The sequence below is a fragment of the Leuciscus leuciscus genome (genome assembly GCF_965113295.1).
Source record: "Leuciscus leuciscus genome assembly, chromosome: 13".
Taxonomy (NCBI): domain Eukaryota; kingdom Metazoa; phylum Chordata; class Actinopteri; order Cypriniformes; family Leuciscidae; genus Leuciscus; species Leuciscus leuciscus.
In genome coordinates this window covers 728,859-751,471 of record NC_138737.1, presented here as the reverse complement: position 1 = coordinate 751,471, position 22,613 = coordinate 728,859, and the positions used below count along the sequence as shown (strand labels likewise).

The following is a 22,613-nucleotide window of genomic DNA, read 5'->3' as shown; positions in this document are numbered from 1 at the left end:
CTATGGATGCGGAAAAACGCAGAAAATCGAACCTGATCTGAATTTTTTAATGACGGACAAAAGTTTCATAGTGTAAACTTGACAAAATGTGAGGGACACGAATTTGGGACTCAGTGTGCAAGGACCTTAACTCCCACTGACACTTCTTTTTCATTGCACACATTTAAAATTCATCCTGTGAAAATATGGAAATGCTACTTTAAAACCGTTTAGTGGCAAAAAAAATTCAACTTAAAGTTTTGAACACAATTGATTAGATGTGCAGCATTTTTTTAGAGGCCAAATTATTTAGTTAAAATATATCTTTAGTTTAGTTCAGTGCATGTGCTTTACTGTAAACTTACACATATATACATTTTTACACTTTCTATGCTGCAATAATCTGAGTGTCTTCTTTAAAACGAAGCAAGTATTCATGAATTACAACCATTTAAAGATTCCATATATTGCCCGTTCTCGAAGTCTTGATGCTGTCTTCGGGCTCTACTAGAGCAGGTGTTTATGAATGCTGATTATTTCCTCATATTCCCAGTGATGCGTTCGACCTGCAGTACGGGGTGGTTCTCCTGAGACTGAAGGAAGGTCTCGACATCTCTCACATTCAAGGTGGGGTTTCCAGTTCCTGAAGGGTAAACTTCATCGGTCTCTTCATCAGGGATCTTAACGCCACTGCTCTTTCTCCAGATGAGTTTCTGTCCTCGCAGGAGAAAACGCCGGGAATGAAGGATCTCCTGGTGTCCATCAACATCAAAGACTTCGACAGCGACTCCTCCAAACCATCATCTATAGCAACCAGCTGTCAAAGCAGCCCGCTCATCTTCAGAGGTCAGAGGTCATGAACGTTTAATGAGCGTTAGAGACTGAACTCAGTTGTATTATGACACTACAAATGTCCTCCAGTTTATGTTTTGTTTCTTCAGAATATCAGATTCAAAGTTCTGGCAAGGTTCTCTCAAAGTAATGAAACAAGCGTTCTTCCAGTAACGTTAAAGTCCCCCTGTGGTGTAAATCCAGCTGTTAATGTAGTTTATGTGTGTATGTGGTGTTTTTAATACACTTTAACCATGTGTAAATTCATAAGTCGACACCATTGCTGAGTATTTCCTCCTTAAAACTGCAGTGAACCAAAGACAGTCTCAAACACACGCTTTGAAATCGCTGGTGTTTCTGACGTCACAAACTACCTTGTAACCAATCAGATCAACGTGTGATCGTCAACCAGTGGATCTCTGAGCTGAGTGAGTGAGTGGAGGCGGGGCTCATTTGCATATTCATAGACCCGCGCATACTAAATGAGGCAAGGGTGTCGAGTTACATTCAAGATATTTTAAGGCATGAAGGAATTTTGTTCAAGGAAAACACATTGAAATATGTCATTTTGGGTGATCAAAGACGAGGACTTTGGCGAATCCTGGTTTTCTTATTCTCATGAAACAATGTTGTTCTGAGGGTGGAAAAATGATTGACTACAGGAGGACTTTAATAAAACGTTCAATCAAGAGTTTGGATGTTCATATAAAATTTTTTAATTTGCTACTTGTTTCAGAACGTTCAGAGAACATTCAAAATTAACATTCCATATTGTTTGAAGAATGATAGAATGAAATGTTCGCTTCACATATTCAAAAACATGTCAGTTCTCTTGTGGAATCTGCATCTGGTAAACTCCTCTTCTCTAACGACAGACACGAAGAAGCTTCGCCTGCCGCTCAGTTCTGCGGACGAGAGACTCCTCAACGCCAGCCAGCAGTTCCAGAAGAAACAGAGCAAAGGGACGATTGATGTTTGGTGGCTGTTCGACGACGGAGGTCAAGTGATATTTCAACTTTAATGTACTTTTGATTGAATGTACATTCAAACCAAAAATTACTCAGACACTAGATATAAATTTTAACATTTTTCACTAGTGTGTGCAGGACACTATAGTTCATTTATGTAAGTGAGGAGAGCAAAATAAAGTAAACTGTGACATATTATACCCAAATATTCTTCATTCAGAGACTACCAGTGACATTATCCACACTTTGAGCTGATCATGTTTTGTCTTTAATTGCTAATGCTCTTTTTACACACAGACTGAACAGAATGAAGCATTGCTTGGTGATTGGTTGAGCTAAACTGGTATTATCTAATTGTGTAGTTAAATTTAACAGCTGACAGATATTCAACATAATTCATGTGTGAGACAGTCTAACAGAAGGATGGACAAAACCAGTCAAATATCAACTGAGTTCTGCTCATATTTTATCACCATTTTCTAAACTATAGCGAATAAACTGTGATAATGTGAGAAATGTTGAAGGTGTCTGAATAAATGTTGGTTTGACTGTTTCATTATGCCTTCATTATATCCTGTGAGAGTGTGTCGCTTTAATAAGTTATTAACACCTCGCTGTCGTAGGCTTGACTCTTTTGATACCGTATTTGCTAACCAACAAAAAGAAATGGCGCGACTGCAAGATCCGTGTGTTCATCGGAGGAAAGATAAACCGGATCGACCACGACCGCAGAGCGTGAGTATTACTGACGGCTCTACACATGCTGGATGAACTTTGGTCATTTTGCTTTGTGTGTACAAATTATTTTAGTCAGTTTATATTTGTCTACAGAATTAGTTTTAAACATTTAAGTATAAGCCTTAAAAGTTCACACTTTTGACTGGTAGTTTATCAAATAAAACAGTTTTAAATTGCAGATAATCAGCTAGTGTACTAGACACACTAAACCTTCACTTTAAATTAAGTTTATTTTTCTAAACACATTGGCACTGCAGATATTTGTTCTGGTTTTAAGTACAAATCACTTCATTTTGACTCAGAAAACGTGACTTAAAGGGATACTCCACTTTTTGGGGAAATAGGCTCATTTTACAGCTCCCCCAGAGTTAAACAGTTGAGTCTTACCGTTTTGGAATCCATTCAGCCGATCTCCGGGTCTGGCGGTACCACTTTTAGCATAGCTTAGCATAGATCATTGAATCGGACAGGACCATTAGCATCTCTCTCAAAAAAAATGACCAAAGAGATTCTATATTTTTCCTATTTAAAAATGATATGACGCAGCGCCTGAAAATAGTCCCCAGCTCGGTAGACTATAGGGTCGACTATTTTCAGGCGCTGCGTCATGTCATTACGCCTGCTGGACTCATGGTACGGCAGCAAAGTTTCTTGATTATTACGCAGGAATGAGAGTATAGTTCCTAGCCATATCAGCCTAGAAAATCGCAACTTTTCATTTTCCGTCGGTCTTAGTACACGATGTAACTACAGAAGAGTCAAGTTTTAAATAGGAAAAATATCGAAACTCTTTGGTCATTATTTTGAGAGAGATGCTAATGGTCCTGTCCGATTCAATGATCTATGCTAAGCTATGCTAAAAGTGGTACCGCCAGACCCGGAGATCGGCTGAATGGATTTGAAAACGGTAAAACTCAACTGTTTAACTCTGGGGGAGTTGTAAAATGAGCCTATTTCCAAAAAAAAGTGGAGTATCCCTTTAATATATTCAGTGATTTTTCTTCTCTAGTAAATGTATATATTTATTTAAGAATAGTTGAGCTGGAAGACAAGAATATTGAGTAAAAATCTAATGTTTGCAGTGTATGCATGTAGTGAACACTACTAAAGCTTTTGCTCTGGCACAGAATGGCGGCGTTGCTCAGTAAGTTCAGGATTGATTTCTCTGACATCACTGTTATTGGAGACATCAACATCAAGCCGAAGAAGCACAAGTAAGTTTAGATCCATTAGTCAATAATGAGCAGCGTTGGGGAAAGTCACAAAGTAATGCATTACAATATTGTGTTACTCCCTTAAAACGCAAATTGCTAATGGCTAATTGCAAAAGATGAATTGCTTTACTTTTTAAGAAAAGCCTTATTTTAAAAAGTAACAGGGATATTTTGTTGTAAATTTTTAAAGTAATGCATTACTTTATACTAGTTACTTGAAAAAGTAATCTGATTACGTAACTCAAGTTACTGGTAATGCGCATGCTTTGCACCGGGATCCTTCAGAAACTGTGTGATTGTGTCTTCAGTAAGGCGATGTTTCAGGAGATGATTGAGCCGTACAGACTGAGGGAAGACGACATGGAGCAAGAAGCCGCTGAGAAACTGAAGACTGAAGAGCCCTGGAGGATCACAGATAATGAGCTGGAGCTCTACAGGGCCAAGGTCAGGTTGCCATCACTTAAAGGTGCAGTGTGTGATGTTTAGCGGCATCTTAGTGGTGAGGTTGTGAACTGCACCCAACAGATGTTACGGTGGCCGACAGGAAGTGATGTTGTCGTCTGAGACGGCAGAGAGTAGCCAGTTAAACAATGAGGTTTTCTTTACAAAGATAAATCAAGAAATTAGGTTTACTTAATTTTTCAGTAAAACTATGTTATTGCGAATATTATTGTGACTTGTTCATCATTGTGTCAGTGTTTTATTCGCTGACTTTAGCTGAAGCTTCTTTACACGAAGAACAACATAGTGACAAAACGCGTTTGTCCGTTCAGGGCCACCGTAGAAACATGTCAATGTAAGGGGACTCCGCCCACACACTCTTCTGATTGGCTGATTTTTGAATGATTTGGTTGCGAGTGCAGTGCGTTTGCAGTGAGACTCCGCCCACACACTCTTCTGATTGGCTGATTTTTTTTGAATGATTTGATTGCGAGTGCAGTGCGCTTGCAGAGAGACTCCGCCCACACGCTCTTCTGATTGGCTGATTTTTTGAATGATTTGGTTGCGAGTGCAGTGCGCTTGCAGAGAGACTCGGCCCACACGCTCTTCTGATTGGCTGATTTTTTTAATGATTTTGGTTGCGAGTGCAGTGCGCTTGCAGAGAGACTCCGCCCACACACTCTTCTGATTGGCTGATTTTTGATTGATTTGGTTGCGAGTGCAGTGCGCTTGCAGAGAGACTCCGCCAACACGCTCTTCTGATTGGCTGATTTTTTTAATGATTTTGGTTGCGAGTGCAGTGTGCTTGCAGAGAGACTCCGCCCACACGCTCTTCTGATTGGCTGATTTTTTGAATGATTTGGTTGCGAGTGCAGTGCACTTGCAGAGAGACTCCGCCAACACGCTCTTCTGATTGGCTGATTTTTTTAATGATTTTGGTTGCGAGTGCAGTGCGCTTGCAGAGAGACTCCGCCCACACACTCTTCTGATTGGCTGATTTTTGATTGATTTGGTTGCGAGTGCAGTGCGCTTGCAGAGAGACTCCGCCCACACGCAGTGAAGTGTCTCTTGGCTTACTTGTTGAACCAAAAGTCATTTGCGTCCTCAAAACTGAAATCCTTACGATTCCCATCCCTATCCACAAAGAATGTTTGAAGGATATTTCTGTTGAAATCTAAAGAATTCGCATGTTAAACTGATGACCACAGAAATAATATCTGAGATAATGTTGACATCAGTTCTCTCTTCTTTCATGTAGTCGAATCGTCAGATCAGGCTGAACGAGCTTCTGAAGGAACACTCCAGCACAGCCAACCTCATCGTCATGTGAGCACTGATCACGCGTTTAACACACAAATCACTTCATCTGAATATACAGTCAAACCAAAACTTATTCAGACACCAGATATCATTGTTTACATTTTTCACTAGTGTGTGCAGGACACTATAGTTCATCTATGTAAGTGAGGAGAGCAAAATAAAGTAAACTGTGACATATTATACCCAAATATTCTTCATTCAGAGACTACCAGTGACATTATCCACACTTTGAGCTGATCATGTTTTGTCTTTAATTGCTAATGCTCTTTTTACACACAGACTGAACAAAATGAAGCATTGCTTGGTGATTGGTTGAGCTAAACTGGTATTATCTAATTGTGTAGTTAAATTTAACAGCTGACAGATATTCAACATAATTCATGTGTGAGACAGTCTAACAGAAGGATGGACAAAACCAGTCAAATATCAACTGAGTTCTGCTCATATTTTATTACCATTTTCTAAACTATAGTGAATAAACTGTGATAATGTGAGAAATGTTGAAGGTGTCTGAATAACTGTACAGTATGTGCCTGTATGAAGCACACGTGTCTCCTGTGACCTGACTCTGTGTTTGTCTGATGGTTTGATTGGTTTGTCTGATGGTTTGATTGGTTTGTCTGATGGTTTGATTGGTTTGTCTGATGGTTTGATTGGTTTGTCTGATGGTTTGATTGGTTTGTCTGATCCCAGAACGATGCCGCTGGCCAGGAAGGGAACGGTGTCCAGCGCGCTCTACATGTCCTGGCTGGACACGCTCTCTAAAGATCTCCCACCGATCCTCCTCGTTCGAGGAAACCATCAGAGTGTTCTGACCTTCTACTCCTGAAGAGAGCGAGTCTCCGGCACAATCATTTGTATATTGACCACATTTGTTCAATGTCGCTAAATCTTATATTTAATATATTGAGCTGAACTAAAGTTACAGAAATGTTCAAGTTTATTTGTAGATATTTTTAATAATGACACTACCTTTAAAAAAACAGATAAAATGATGCTTGAAATGCGTTTGATGTCCATCTCTACACTAACACAACCTTGGTTCCGCTTGATCCAGAACATGTTGAGTCAGACTCTCTGAATAGAGACCGTATCCCAGTGTATCTCCATCACTCCGGCGGATGTTCTCTACTGAACTCTAAAAACTGTTTGGCAGAATCTAAGAACTAATGACACTTAATAATTCTCATAATCATGGAGAGAGTCGTGGCTTTCAATGCAAATGACGAAACACTGTCCTAAACTGGAGGAACATTGGAAAATGCAATGCATTAAATAAATGGCCTTGATTTTAACTTTATAATTTGTGTTTTCGTGCATTATTGTGTGTGAGAGAGAGAGAGAGAGAGAGAGAGAGAGAGTGTGTGTATAATAAACTTAAATATATATTTTGTAGATAGTGTTAGATAACTTTGAATAACATTTATGAACAAAAAATGCTATTTATCCATTATTCATAGAATGTTTTTCTGAAACATTTTAGTTTGATGTTATTCTAATGCTTTTTGTTACTAAATACCACTTTATTCAGATGAGTGAGAGAACATTCAAAAGTAATGTTCCCATAATACTTGCAAAATGATCAAATAGAAAAGTTCCCTTCAAGTTTTCTCTAATGTTCACATTACAAGAAATAAAAAAATGAATAACTAGAACATTGACAAAATAACGTTTTTATAACTTAACTGTAATGTTCGGGAAACGTTCTTTGAACATATTCTTGCTAACAAATGCACATCCTCTTTTCCCAGTGTAGTTCAATAAATCAAACTCAAGTACAGAAATAAGTGTGACAGGTTAAACACATTCCTGGATCATTCACACACAATCATTCCGTCACTCAGAGTGTTTAACAGCATTTATTATCACACATGCTGCAGATCTGTTTTAATGAGTTTTAATGTGGAGAGTCATGAGCATCTCAGCAGCTCCACGCTCACTCAGATCCCATTAGCACCAGTGTGTGATTAATACCCTCCCATCACTTGATTTAGGATTCATCACCGTTTTCTGTCAGAAATCCCGTGTGGAGGAGAATGTCAGTGAGTTCCTCCCTTCATCACAGGATCAGGACACACGGAGACCAGGACGACAGCGGGGATGACTGGGAGATCGGGGTTGGGAATCTGATCATCGACCTGGACGCGGATTTGGAGAAGGATCGACAGAGATTGGAGATGAATCGCGTTTTAAGCGTTAATAGCTCGACGGAAGGTCGCGATCAAGAGCTCGAATATCATTGCGCGAGCGCGGGCCTTGCGCACGCCGAGCTCCCGTTCCTCTGCAAAGAGCCCAAGAAATTCAAGCTGAAACGAAGGAATTGTGAGAGAGAGATTGTGAGCGGAATTCCTAAAGTGTGCGTCGGAAAGCGTCGCGAGGCTCAAGGACGCGTCGCGGAGATGAATTCAGCACCAGTGGACAGCAGCCCCGACGCGGGCGCAAGAGCCAGCAAAGACGCAAAGAAAGGCAAAACCCAAAGCAAAGCAGTGAGGAGAGAGAAGGAGCAGGCGAGGACGCGGAAAGAGAAGCACGGGGATGAGTTCGGCCCGCTCTCCGAGAACGGAACCGAGAGTGTCGTTTGCAGAGGCGGAATGGACGCGGCTATTGTTGAACACATTGACGACTCGAGCACGGTAAGCAAACATCTGTCCTTCACACACCTTCACATCGGTGCACAAGTTGACACGCGCATAATAACAGTCAAACCGTGATATTGAAGCGAGCGCGAGACTGTGTGAGCTGATGGCGGATTCACTGTCTGTGTGCGTGAGAATCAAGCCTTCTTCTCATGCACCAAACGTGCTTCTTTATGAGCGACATGCATGTCTTTACAGGCTCCTGAACATCCTAAACACCTCCCGTCGCATTGCTTGGTTTGCTTTGCAATATCAGGTTTTCTTTTGTTTGTCAGCCATTTCCTTTGTTGTGCATGCAGCCCTTGTGAAAACTGTCATGTCTGTTGCCATTGGAAACCTAAGCATCATAATTCCCCCTGTTTGTTCTGGACAAAGACATACTGGATCGTTTGATGCTTTTCGTGTGTTATTTACAGTTTAAAACCCGGCGAGAGGCTCCGCCCCCTTCTGCTCTATTGTCCCTGCACACTTATCTAGATGTCTTTTTCATTTTGCATTGATTCCAGTGACACCGCTCAGCATTCACATCACAGGGACATTCTGACATGATGATGCTGTCATCGCCATTTGTGTGTTTTCCTTGCATGAGGAGGATTAAGTGATTGATTGGATATTCATATGCTTGATCAACATTATCAGAGCGAGTTCTGATCAAATTGAGCATCAAGAAACTGCATTTTACTTCAGCTGGCCCTGTGTTTGCGCTCTCTCTCTCTCTCTCTCTCTCTCTCTCTCTCTCTCTCTCTCTCCAGTTGAGTGTTAAGACACGGTCAGTCGGAACAAACACACACGAAGCCGAGAAAGCCCTCGAGTCCAGCTACATGGAGCCATGTCAACCCGGAACGAGTGTCAATCTGGAGGGCATTGTGTGGCATGAGACTGAGGAAGGTGAGAGCTTTCTGTTCATGTTATTCTGTGCAATATTCCACATTTAAAACAGAAATACATAATCTCTTTCTCTACTTCACCACATTATGAAGGGCTGCATTCAGATTGGTTTAACTGGATACGTAAGGGCGAGTTTGTCATTAGCTCCACAGGACTGCGTTTTCAAAGCAGCTGTGAGACTGAATCATTTGAAGGAAGAGGAGACACTGGTTGCATATTGATTAAGCAAATTAAAATTGCAGACCACCATCTTAACTTCCATCACCGAGATCAAACGCTGAATGAATCCATTCGAAAATACAAGAAAAGACCTACTCTTAGAAATAAAGGTTCTTTATTGGCTCCACGAAGAGCATTTAACATCCATGGAATCTTCCCATTGCACAAAAGGTTCTTTAGATTATGTCCTATATGCTAAGAGAAATTAAACTGCAAACTGAAAGGTTCTTTGGGGAACCAAAAATGGTTCTTCTTTGGCATCTTTTGGAAGCTTTATTTCCTAGAGTTCACTTTCTGGGCTAAACCTGAATGCTTTTATTTGGTGATTGTGGATTTTTTTTTATAATCTTGGTTTTTTTTTTTAACCCCAATATTTCAGAGGTACTCATTATTGTGAATGTTTCTCTTTGATTCCAGGGGTTCTAGTTGTGAATGTCACATGGAGAAAAAGGACCTATGTGGGAACTCTCTTGGACTGTACCAAGCATGACTGGGCTCCACCACGGTAATACACTTTCCTTTCTTTCTTCTTGAATGCTTGACTTGCAGTGTGTACTGAAGATCTAAAGTGCCAGATTTACCAAACAGGGCAAATTAGTGTGAGACCAAAATCCCATAAAAGCGCAGATAGGAAAGTTCTGTAAGGCCAATGTACTGTAGGACAATGTGCAAATTAAAGAGCACATATGCAGCAGCTCATTTATATAAGGACCAACACAATCTACCGAGAGCAACACAAAGTAAGTCATTAATTGTAAGTCCCCAGTAAGTCAGTAAGTCCCCCGTAGTCATTAATTGTATCTCATCTTTGATCACAAAATTAAAAAAAATGTAATATCTTGAATGTAACTCGACACCCTTGTCTCATTTAGTATGCGCGGTTCTATGAATATGCAAATGAGCTGCCCTAGACTTTTTACTGGCGTACACAACTTTTTTTTTGCCAAAAATATATTTTTTTATTCTTTTTGTCATTTAACATTAGAAAATTTGAGTTCGTCCAACATTTCACCTCCTCAAGGCAATCCAGAATTTTCAGCCGCATTACTCCCTGCTTTAAAAGGAAGATACAACTGCGTATCAGCACAACTTTGATGTGAAATGCCATATTTATTAAATATGATTTTCACCACAGGGGCACTTTAAATAATGGTGCAAATACCAGTAAAGTTCCGGTAAAATCAAGTTGCATGATTTATTTAAATACTCTGGGGTTTTTTAACACCAAAAGAGGGTTTGCGTAACACAAGCTGTTAGTAAATCTGTCCCTTTTAGGCCTAAGTTTAAACCTGTTTAGATCATTCATTTGAAATGTGTTTATTTACATGCACTCATGACTCCTTGTTGTTTTGAACTAGGTTTTGTGAGTCACCAATGAGTGACTCTGAAATGCCTTGTGGACGTGGACGTGGTAAACGGATGCGTCTTGGCATTCCAGATCAATCAAATGCTGACCCAAGTCTTTCCAAGATACGAGGACTAACTCACAAGAGGCGTGGTGTGGGAATCGGCAGCAAAGGAAGACGAGGGAGTCTGAACCTCAGTGGCTGTAGGACACCTGGATACTACGTGGAGGACATCAAATCCAATCCACTTATATGCGGAAAAAGAAAAAGCAAAGCCCCAGCGGATCTAGATTTGAGCTTGGTCTCGGAGGACATTCGGAATGGGAATGGGAAAAGGATACGAGCCAAATCCAGGAGTGCTCCTTCCACCCCTCAGGGTAAATCCGACCCTGTGTTTCTTGATCAGGTTTGCGCCTCCCCAATGCTAATAGACTGTCCACATCCGAACTGCAACAAGAAGTACAAACATATCAACGGGCTCCGTTACCACCAGTCGCACGCTCACCTGAACAATGACAGCAAGCAAGAGTTTGAGGTGGAAAGCGAAGACAGACTTTCAGATTTTGATGAAGCACTCAGCTCTGTACCTTTTGATTCTTCTGAGAACATCGTCTCCAAGAAGCCCAGAAGCATTTATAAACTCAATGCAGTCGGTTCTCCAAAGAGCAGGAAAGCATTGCTTAACAATGAAGGCAGTCCCATGGCCAATGCAAAAATACGCCAGAACTTGACAAGTAAGGATGGATCCATAGACGATCTGAGCAACCTCCCACTCATTTCCAACATGTCTGTCGTCCTTGAGAACTGCCTCATGACGGATCGTAGCACATCTGTCGAGATGCCTAAGCTCGAAGCGGAGGGTGCTATTGAAAAGAGGGACATCTGTAGCAAAGTAAAGAAGGAAAGTGGGTTCGCTGAAAGATGCTCGGCTAAGTCTAGAATCAATAGACTAATCAATGCTGCTCCTGCTCCTCCGAAGCTGACCGCTATTCCCCCCACTGCATTTTCTACTAAAATCCCAGACGTTTCTTCTCATCAGGCCTCTCCAACTGTTACCCTCACAAAAGCCAAGAACCTCTCCTTGAAACCCATTAAGCCAAAGCTGGACATTATTGCACAAGTTAACATGGCCAACACCACTGCAGTCCTGAGCAAAGAGAGTAAGAGAAAGGAAAAGCATCGATTAAAGGACAGGAATTGCAAGAGTCCGAAAAGCGACCCGATTTACACCAAAACGGACGATGCCAAGAGCATCGGGAAAGACTTTCCTGTAAGCCTCTTGAAAGAGCACTTGAGCAAGCAAGATGTGGTGAACGGTCCAGGTGAAACGCAGGAAAGCCGCATGGCGAGTATCAGAGCCGAGGCCGACAAGGTGTACACCTTCTCAGACAACGCACCGAGTCCTTCCATCGGGAGCTCTGCGAGAATGGACTGTGGCCCTCTTACAAACGGTGATGGAGTTGGAGTGACTGCTAAAACAAACAGTCCTGCATACTCCGACATATCCGACGCAGCCGAGGACGGCGGATCCAACTCGAGATCTAGAAGGAACTCCACACAAGATTCGAATGCCAACATCATTCCCAAAATTCCCAATGCTGGCACGGTGACCCCAGGAAAAGAGGTCCAGTCCACATCTCATGGCCATGGCTATGAATCCCATTGTATCCCAGGTTACATGCACTCTGGGCAAGCCAATTCCACATCGTTCCATAAGGTGGCCTCACCTTACGGTCGACCGAAAGATGACTTAAGAGATTCAAGTGAGGATGTAAAAAGCTCAGAATCGTCTAGCCACTCAAGTTCCCAATCGCAGATTCAGTACGAAACGCACACAGCGCTGGCTCAGTCCTTGTATTACGGACAGTACAGCCGGGGTGTTCCCGTGGACCAGAAGGTTCTGATGATGCCCAGCTCCCACAGGCCGCTCAGTGAGGCGTGCTGTGAGGAAATACAGTATAGCAAGCAGAGTAGAGGTCAAGTTAGGCGAGGATCCGAGCAAAAGGAACGAACGAAGGATGAGCAAAAACAATTTATGAGCTCTCCTCAGTCGATTCATAAGGGGGCAAACTCTGTTAAAATTAGCTGTGCGAAACCTGGCTTCATCTATGTGGAGTTGGACAAGCAGCTGTCATTTCAGCAGCAGCAGCAGGGAAAGCCGTCTCATATCCATGCCGTGACTAAAGAACAAGGGGTCCTCAAGGAATCTGAAGACCTCAGTTTGGAGAGCTCAAACTCAAAATCAAATGTGGACACAAATGTAACATTTCTAAATGTAAGTTACTGATGTTACTTATCATTTACTGAGGAAATGTTCTTTTAAAGACATTAACAGACTTCTAGAAAAGTCCTTGGTTATGCTGGGATAACAGTCGTTCAACGCATGTTGTTATGAGTGGAGATTCTGTATGATCCTTAATCATCAAATGATCGAATTGCCAGGATTTTTTGATGATTGAGATCATATTGATCCTTTTGAAATTTTCAGTGAACGCATTAAACACAGGGCTACTGTTTCATAGCAAAGGGCTTCCCTGTAAGGTGTGTAATTTCATTGGTTGTCAGAGCAGAAACTGTTTGACGGTGGATGTTCCTCTGGGTTTAGGCTTCAGAGTCTCAGTCCTGGAGCCACTCTTATCAGTCCAAATATGTGAAGCAGCAAAATCAAGAGGTCAACAAGATCTCTGAGGAAATGATTCTCAGTCCAGACAAGGGGAAAGACTGGCACATGCCTGTAGAGTCCGAGTCCAGGCTGGAGACCGAACTCCAGAACGTCAAGTGTGAGACGGCTGCCGAGGTCTCCGAGGAAAGTACCAGAGCGGATGGGGACGAGATTGTGGACGAGATGTCTGAAGACTCGCAGACCGCGAGAGGGCCCGCCTCGTCACCCCAGCAATCCTTCCTCCAGTTTCAACACTCCTACCCCTATTTACACCTGTGCGAGGCGAGCAGCAATGCGTACAGGGTGATGTCTCCAGCTCTGGTGCACAATTACCCAGGTAATCATCTGTAAATATGACTCCACAATTGTGACCATGGGGGGGGAAGGGTACACTGTAAAAAATCATCGTGATTTTGCCACAGTGAAAAACTGTTAAATTGGTTAACAGAAAGTTTCCGTACTATATACGGTGAATAACTGCGATAGATTGTGCATTTATTGTAATTTTACAATAAAATACAGTTAAATTTACAGGTTTTGGAAATGAAAAAGACAATTTTTCCACAATTCCCTGCATGACTTCACATTTGATGTATTTTTGTTGAAATAACTGTTTCTTCTTAGTTTTTCCTAATCAGTTATGTACATTAGGGTTTTATGTTGCATTTAATGGTGTTAAATTAATGTTTACAGCATTTAAAAAATTTCATGTGTGTTACCATGATGGTGTTTAGTGTGTGTGTGAATGACACTGTGCAGCTTATATTACTATATATTACTAATAACTCTCTTGTGGAAAAGCTGCTTGTGATTGATCATATGACTCTCATCAGCGCTGTGATTGGTGGTTGTCAGTGCATTACAATGGTACAAAACAGATATTAGTACTTCAATAAGTCGGTAAATTAACATTATATCAGATAATGAAATACGGCTTTTTACTGTAAATTTAAGTCTGTTAAACCTAAAATGTTGCTACTGTATTTTTTACGGTAGATTTCTGGCCACCACAGCTGCCGTTTTTTTTACTGGAAATTTACGGTAATTTTCTTTCACAGTGTAGTGTCAATAATTCTGTGGGGTTAAAGCATGTGTTCGCATGGAAGAACGGGGGTTACCGTACAAAGCTTTACAAATAAAGGATTGTAATGTCAGAGAAGTATTCCCTCACTCAGCTCCTTAGAGGCTTTGGATTGTTTGTATTGAGAGTAAGCTGTGTGTTTTCCTTTCCAGGTTTCCATTACCCTCTGTATGGGAAGACGGCTGGGAGAGAGGATTCAGAAGCAGCTCAAAGCAGCAAACCAGTGACAGATTCGACAGCATTAGAGCTCCTGTCGCATCCTCTCCTGCCTTATCATGGCAAATCTCCTGTTGTATGTATCCCACTACAAAACAGCAAGTAAAAGACGGTTGGATCATTTATAAGTAAGGCAAGGCTTATTGGCCACCACAGAGTCAAATGTGGATCTACATGTGATCTAAACAAACTGTGTGAAGCTGAAGTTGTCTTGTATATATAGTTCCTTAATGAACATCCAGAACAGTAGAGGACATCAAATAAATGCTGGCAAATTGTTGGGAACTGGGATTTGTTGGCACGCTATGGAACACAAAAGTCATTAATTGATTAAAGGCACTGTAAACAATTTCAGCTTTTCAGTTTTGATCAGTTCCCAGCAAGCAATTTTGTGTTTAAAATACGTCTAATAGCCGTCTAAACACAGCCATGATGTCTAGGCTAAAACAAGACATTTGTTTGACAAAATTTGGGCTATCAGTGTCTAAACCATAGCCCAAGATTAGACTAGTCATCAATTAGACACGTCAAAGAAATGAAACCAAACACCTTGTCATCACTGTTGACTTTGCTTACATGAAGGAATATCAAACATCTCGCAAGTTATTTTGGCAAAAACGACATGTAACCAAATTCAAGGTTATTTTGGCCAGAAGTGTGTTACTCGTAGCCTGAGCTATATCGGGTTTATAGTTAACCGAGATGATGAAATGATGGCAATTGCTTGCTGGGTTTACGTTACGATAAGCTACTGAATTTCTAGACCTTCAAGAAAACACCCAAAGCTTTGCCTTCCATAGACATGTTAGCCAACCCAATGTCGACAAACCTGAAGACGGAGGCACTGAAGACAGTCTTTGATTGGCTTTAAAAAGCAGGACTGTTTTAAGATTCTAATATATATCAGACACATTAATATGGAGTCATGTGGGTGCTTCACGCTGTAAATATGTGTCCTGTTCGGAAATGTGCACTCTTAAAAATTAAGGTTCTTTATTGGCATTTACGGTTCCGTGAAGAACCTCTACCATCCATTCCACAAAACGTTCTTTATAGTGGGAAATAAATGTAAGAAAAAAAGGTTATTTTAAGAACTGATCAGGAGCCGCGTTTCCGTTACCCTTCAAATTGCGCAAATTGAAATTGCGAATTGAAAATACGCCCAATGGAAACACGTCAATTTCGCAAAAACTCCCATTTATCGCAAAAAAGTTTTCCCGCTCGCATGAGGAGGTTTTTCAGGCAATTCGAAAAAGAAATATTTCGCAAAACTGCAATGGAAACAGTTTTTGCGCATTTACAGGTCACCTGACGTAGATGACGCGGTGTGATTGGAAAGAATACGAGACAGATCTTTATTAAATTCATATAAGACAAAAGAATTACAGGAATAATGGATTCTAAACCTCAAATAAATGCCACAATCAAAGACCTGGAAGCAGATCTGAGGGGGAAACACCCAGAAACTCCTCATATGTGCCGCTCACAAGTATAATAAGGGTCGTTCCTCACCATTAATGCTTGGAAAACACACATACATCTCCTTCCATTAATAATAATGGCCAGTGCAGTGGCTGGGATATAGTACATAAACCTACCAACGTTCGTTGCCATGATTTTTGGAATGATTTTACTGATCACGTGAGGAAAAAATTAAGTTTTAGTCGCATAACATCGTTAATGGATGTAATCGCAAATCTGTAATGGAAACACGCCTACTGTAAGGTTCTTTGGGGAACCAAAAATGGATCTTTCACAGACAGCAACATAGTGTCGGCCCAGATCCGGCCCACATTTGGTACATGGGGAATCAACGCGCACCGGATGTGGGCCGGATCTGGGCCGACACTCTGTTGCTGTCTGGGATCGCATCGCTGTGAAAACCCCCTTTTGGATCCTTTGTTTTAAAGAGCGTATGGCTTCAAACCACATAAAACAAATGAAGAATGTCATTGTCTTCACAGTATTTCAGTGTTTACGCCGTGTGTTTCCCTCTCCAGCCTGGAGAACGAGGATCCCCGGAGCAGGAGCGAGACACTGAGCGGGAGAGAGAGACGGTCCCGTACGGACGCCACCTTCAGACACATCACCTCACTCACCTGGGCATGAGCTACACGCTGGTGTCCGGCCAGTACGACCCCTTTCAAGGTGAAAAGGTCAAAAACAATGGAACTACACTATTAATACTTATTAATTAATAGTTATTAATAACACTATTAATACTGCAGCAGAATACTTAGCTGAGCTTGTTACACTGCAAAAAATGCTTTTCTTACTTGGTATTCTTGTCTTGTTTCCAGTCCAAATATCTAAAGATTCTTAAATAAAGATGTCTTTACTAAAGTAGTAAAATGACATACGATATTATTTCTTTTTTCCTGGGCAAATAAATCAAAATTAAGTGAGTTTGAAAGTCAATTTGTTTCTGTTTGAATTAACATTATTTTTCTGACCCCATTAGCAGATAATTTTGCTTTTTTAAGCAACAAATCAATTAATTTTGATTTATATCCCCAGAAAACAAGACATAATATTGTATGTCATTTTACTCATCTAGTAAATGCATCTTGATTTAAGAATTTTTTTATATTTGGACTGGAAACCAGACAAAAATACTAAGTAAGAAAAGCATTTTTGCAGTGTAAGCCCTACAGTTCAGGCATAAGATTAAGATCAAGAACAAGTTTCTTCTATTTCCTCGTGCGAGTCTCGAACTGAAGGGTGATCGTGTTTTCTCTGTCGCTGGTCTAGATTGTGGAATAATCTGCCATTGGATGTTAGATCTTCCTCGACTCTTAATGTTTTTAAGAACCGCTTAAAATCTTATCTGTACTCTTTGGCATTTTAGTACATTAGTACATGGATGTTTTTATGTTTTGTCTTATTGTTCTGTTGCTTTTTATTGCAATGTACAGCACTTTGGACCTACGGTGGTAGCCTGTAAGATGCTATATAAATAAACGAAACGAAACAATTACTACTGAACCCACTATAGCCTTTCTCAAAGGGTTCATATCATGAGGAATCAAATGTTGCTTGATCTTGAGTTCTTTGCACTATTAAAACACACTGTTAAGGCCCCAGTACGGCGGAGTTCTTTTCACTCGCTTAGGGTTAAAAAGAAGTTTGGAATACCTTTGCAGTGATAATCTGTTAGCGAACATCCTGAACAACCCTAACCCATCCTAAACAACCCTAACTCCATCCTGAACAACCCTAACCCATCCTGAACAACCCTAACCCATCCTGAACAACCCTAACTCCATCCTGAACAACCCTAACCCATCCTGAACAACCTTAACCCATCCTGAACAACCCTAACTCCACCCTGAACAACCCTAACCCATCCTGAACAACCCTAACCCATCCTGAACAACCTTAACCCATCCTGAACAACCCTAACCCATCCTGAACAACCTTAACCCATCCTGAACAACCCTAACTCCATCCTGAACAACCCTAACCCATCCTGAACAACCTTAACCCATCCTGAACAACCCTAACCCATCCTGAACAACCTTAACCCATCCTGAACAACCCTAACTCCATCCTGAACAACCCTAACCCATCCTGAACAACCCTAACTCCATCCTGAACAACCCTAACCCATCCTGAACAACCCTAACCCATCCTAAACAACCCTAACCCATCCTGAACAACCCTAACCCATCCTGAACAACCCTAACCCATCCTGAACAACCCTAACTCCATCCTGAACAACCCTAACCCATCCTGAACAACCTTAACCCATCCTGAACAACCCTAACCCATCCTGAACAACCTTAACCCATCCTGAACAACCCTAACTCCATCCTGAACAACCCTAACCCATCCTGAACAACCCTAACTCCATCCTGAACAACCCTAACCCATCCTGAACAACCCTAACCCATCCTAAACAACCCTAACCCATCCTGAACAACCCTAACCCATCCTGAACAACCCTAACCCATCCTGAACAACCCTAACTCCATCCTGAACAACCCTAACCCATCCTGAACAACCCTAACCCATCCTGAACAACCCTAACCCATCCTGATTTTTTTTCCTGAATGTTTTAGTTGGAAGTTCGTCTAACATTTTTTCTTGTGTTCATGTTTTTACTCACGTCTGACCTCGACCGACTGAAAAGAAGATATGTGACCCTGGATCACGTCACCAGTCACGAGTCGCACGGGCCAACTATACACTGTATGGGTCAAAATTATAGATTTTTCTTTTATGCCCAAAATCATTAGGATATTAAGTAAAGATCATGTTCCATTAAGGATAAGTATATATACATTAAGTATATATGTTCCACGTAAATATATAAAACATGTATTTGTGTGAGTGAATGCTGCACAATCGCCAACATAAATGAACAACTTTAAAGGAGATTTTCTCAATGTTTAGATTTTTTTGCACCCTCAGATTCCAGATTTTCAATAGTTCGACCAAATATTGTCTTATTTCAGATTTAAAAAATGACCCATGTGACTGGTTTTGTGGTCCAAGGTCACAAATGAACCGGAGAAGATTTACACCCAAAGAGGGCGGAGTCTTAGAGCCACACCCACCTATTATGTAATCCCCAGCGACCAATGGCAGATCAGAGGTGTTTCCCAGCCGGAGCCGGAACTGTTTTCAGAAATTTCACTTTGGAAAGCTGTTTTTAAACCCCGAAAACGAATCCTGGTTTTGTTGGAAATGATGTCACACCAATTCGTTCTTCAGTTTTGCTTGAAATAAATCGGGGCCTTAACATTCAGAACTCAGTCCAGCATCTTTAGAAACAACTTTGCTGTTTGCGTGAGAATATATAATAATTGTGGCTAATAATGTCATATATGTGTCTGTGAACGTAGACCGGGGGAGAGTTGATAGTAATGTTCTGTGATCTCTGGTCCTAAAGGTTTGAGCTCAGCGGCTCTGGTTGCGAACCAGCAAGTGACGACAACACAAACCTGTTCCAGCGGTGAGAACACACACGCAACACAACACATTAGTGTCCGCACACAAGTGCTTTACATTCATTCCTCCCATAGGGATTTAGGACTTGTGAGTCATTTCTAAGATTTTTTATGTCTTAATTATGACTTAGTAATGTCAGAATTGTAACCTTTTAAATATGGAGAAAATGAATGTCTGAACCGACTGTTGCTGCAATGACATAAAACGAAGCAATTAAACATTTAATCTGAGTTTAACGTTTACAAAAATGTGTTCTAAGAACAGATATGAAAACGTTATTTCTGAACGTTCAAAACGATTATGACATTTAAGTCAGAATTTCACATTTTTATTTAAGAATTTTGACTTTTTAATATCATAAATGACTTCGTATTTCATAGTTTTGACTTTTTGTTATCATTTTGACTTAGTATGTCATAATTTAGTTTTTATGTCATAATCTTGATTTTCTGTCATAATTATGACATTAAAGTCAGAATTTCAACTTTTTATTTAAGAATATGACCTTTTAAGTCATAATTGCGACTTGTATGTGTGGCATATTTCTGACTGTCATTTTTATGATTTTTTCATTTAAATTTTTTTACTTTTTAATATACCCTTTATATCATTATTTCGACTTAGTATGTCAGAATTTTAACTTTTTAAATATACTTTTTATGTCATAATTTCGACTTTTTAAGTCATAATTTAGTCTTCATTTAACTTCATCTCACAAACATAATAAATTCAATTTTTTATGTAAAAATTATTACATTAAAGTCATAATTTCGACTTGTATGTCAATTTCGATGTGTATGTCATATTTTTGTCTTTTTTATGATTTTTATATCAGAATTTTAACTTTTTAATATACTTTTTATGTCATAAATTTGACGTTTTAAGTCATAATTTAGTCTTCATTTAACTTCATCTCATAAATGTAATAAATTAAAGTCATAATTTCGAGTTGTATGTCATAATTCCCATGAACAGCATAACTAATGTGAAAGAGCTCTGCTTGTGCGAGTGTTTCTGACCGTCAGTTTAATCTCCACAGAAAACGAGGGAAAGATGTGAGTCGTTCCCGACGCACACGAGGACTCTGGGACTTTTCCTCTGGGAAAGCGGAAGATCTGATGAATGTAGGAATGGAGGAGTTTGCAGTGGAGAAAGCCTGTAAATGCTCCATCTAGCTGTTTGTATGCACTTATATCGTTGTGTAACCATAATGTTGAATGTATTTGCTCTCTCTTCACCTCTAAAGGACGGTTTGCAATAGATTATAAGTGACTGTAAGTACGGTGGCTCGCTCTGCATTGACTTATTAACATGAATATACTGTTATTAACAGCCATTAATCTATTGTATCGTATAAAGTGGATGTTCATCGACTGCTCATCTCAGTGCCATACAGTATTATCGTGATGTACATAGTTGTACAGAGTTTACCGAAGCGACTATAACTAGCTTATGTACCTTTGTATTGATGAGTGCAATGTCTGGCCGCGTTGTTCCTTCAGTAGTGATGATGATGATGGTGATGATGATGGTGATGATGATGATGATGCATAACTCATCATGTTTACGAGAGGTTTTCTGGACAGATCGTCAGTGGTTCCTCAGCTTTTCTTCATGTCTGCTGGATCATCAAAACTGCAGTTGCTTTTTATACTGTCTCTGCCTTAACATGTTTGGCGATCCAAATAAACAGTCAAGGTTGTTTTTATCCTTTAGTTCTGTGGGAAATTATTCCAAATGTGAAAATAAGTGGAGTTTATAACGTGTGTGTGTGTGTGTGTGTGTGTGTGTGTGTGTGTGTGTGACGAATGGGAAAATAAATCGCCTCACAATTATGAGATAAAAAGTCATAGCCTACTTATGACATATGATAATTATGAAATGGAAAAGTTGAAATTATGACATACTAAGTCGTAATTATGAAGAATTCATACTTGTGAGGAATTTTTTTGACTTTTTATGACATTTAGTCAGAATATCAACATTTTATTTAAGAATCTTGACTTTTTAATATCATAATTATGACTTCATATTTTAAATTTTTGTCATCATTTTGACTTATGTCATATTTTTACATTTCTATGTCATCATTATGACAGAATTTCAACGTTTACATTTTTTTTGTATACTTATTACTTCATATTTAATAATTTTTACTTTTTGTCATCATTTCAACTGTCATAATTTAGTTTTTATGTCATAATCTTGAAAGTCAGAATATGACCTTTTAAGTCATAATTATGACTTGTATGTGCATTTTTATCATTTTAATAATTTTTATGATTTTTATGTCATAATTATGACATTTAAGTCGGAATTTGAACTTTTTAATATACTTTTTATATCATAATTTTGACCTTTTAAGTAATAATGTAGTTAGTTATATCAACTTCATCTCATAAACGTAATAAATTAAAATTTCTTTGTAAAAATCCTATTACATAGGATTACAAGTCAGAACTGTAACTTTTTAATATTCTTTTTATAACATAATTTCATAATTAGTATGTCATAATTTTGATTTGTCATAATTTCGAGTTTTTCATTTAATCTCATCAATTTAGTGTCATAATTCCGACTTTTTAAGTCATTATTTCAATTTCATCTCACAAACTCGTAATAAAATCGACTTTTGATGTCATAATTATGATCTACACAAGCCTTTTATCTTATGTGGCGGCAATGGGCCTCCACTCATAAATCTATTTTCAATAAAAAGACAAAAGATGAGTTATTAGTGAATGTTCATCCGTCCTACAGGGGGGGCGCGAGTCACACAAACACGCTGCTGTTTCCGGCGGAAGTGACGCAGCCTGACAGTTACCTTACCTTCGTGATTTGAACACAACAGACGCGCTGAAAGTAAACATCAGATGAAATCACCTCAGGATCATCATGAGAGTGTTTGATTAACACCGCGAGATTAACATGGTGTCTAAAGCAGAGCAGCTGCTGATCGTCGTCTCCATCCTCGAAGGTAACAGATTAATCACGCAAGACTCCTGCGATAAAACAAAGTAAAGTCCGTGTCATATTAGCGATTAATGGTGTTAAATGACATCAGTCACGTGTTCTCTCGACGCATTACACGCACATTTAGTTCTACAATTAGTTAAATGTG

General features: G+C 39.9%; 3 protein-coding genes across 4 annotated transcripts in view; all 3 read left to right on the top strand.

Moving 5' to 3' along the window:
* Positions 1–6,461, top strand: part of LOC309513142 (solute carrier family 12 member 2) — a 35,248-nt gene extending 28,787 nt beyond the window's left edge. The window contains exons 19-26 of the mRNA XM_082188857.1: positions 533–606; positions 685–825; positions 1,686–1,808; positions 2,402–2,513; positions 3,644–3,730; positions 4,039–4,174; positions 5,430–5,497; positions 6,185–6,461. Of these exons, the coding sequence (XP_082044983.1) occupies positions 533–606; positions 685–825; positions 1,686–1,808; positions 2,402–2,513; positions 3,644–3,730; positions 4,039–4,174; positions 5,430–5,497; positions 6,185–6,320 (877 nt within the window). The 3' untranslated portion in view covers positions 6,321–6,461. The remainder of the gene's footprint in view (positions 1–532; positions 607–684; positions 826–1,685; positions 1,809–2,401; positions 2,514–3,643; positions 3,731–4,038; positions 4,175–5,429; positions 5,498–6,184) is intronic.
* Positions 6,462–7,398: 937 nt separating this feature from the next.
* On the top strand, positions 7,399–21,185 carry znf608 (zinc finger protein 608). 2 transcript variants are annotated; one of them, XR_014211407.1, is made up of 9 exons: positions 7,399–8,124; positions 8,880–9,015; positions 9,652–9,739; positions 10,593–12,855; positions 13,186–13,579; positions 14,476–14,615; positions 16,540–16,695; positions 19,434–19,496; positions 20,532–21,185. XR_014211407.1 is itself a non-coding variant. In XM_082189049.1 (9 exons), the coding sequence occupies exons 1-9, from the start codon at positions 7,528–7,530 to the stop codon at positions 20,549–20,551; spliced, it is 3,849 nt and encodes a 1,282-aa protein (XP_082045175.1). In that variant the 5' UTR covers positions 7,400–7,527; the 3' UTR covers positions 20,552–21,185. The 2 variants fall into 2 exon arrangements, 1 of the variants encoding a protein (XP_082045175.1); XM_082189049.1 differs by having other exon boundaries at positions 7,400–8,124; positions 16,540–16,687.
* Positions 21,186–22,294: 1,109 nt separating this feature from the next.
* cep120 (centrosomal protein 120) overlaps positions 22,295–22,613 on the top strand; it is a 40,088-nt gene continuing 39,769 nt past the window's right edge. Inside the window, exon 1 of the mRNA XM_082188858.1 lies at positions 22,295–22,469. Within this exon, the coding sequence (XP_082044984.1) occupies positions 22,421–22,469 (49 nt within the window). The 5' untranslated portion in view covers positions 22,295–22,420. The remainder of the gene's footprint in view (positions 22,470–22,613) is intronic.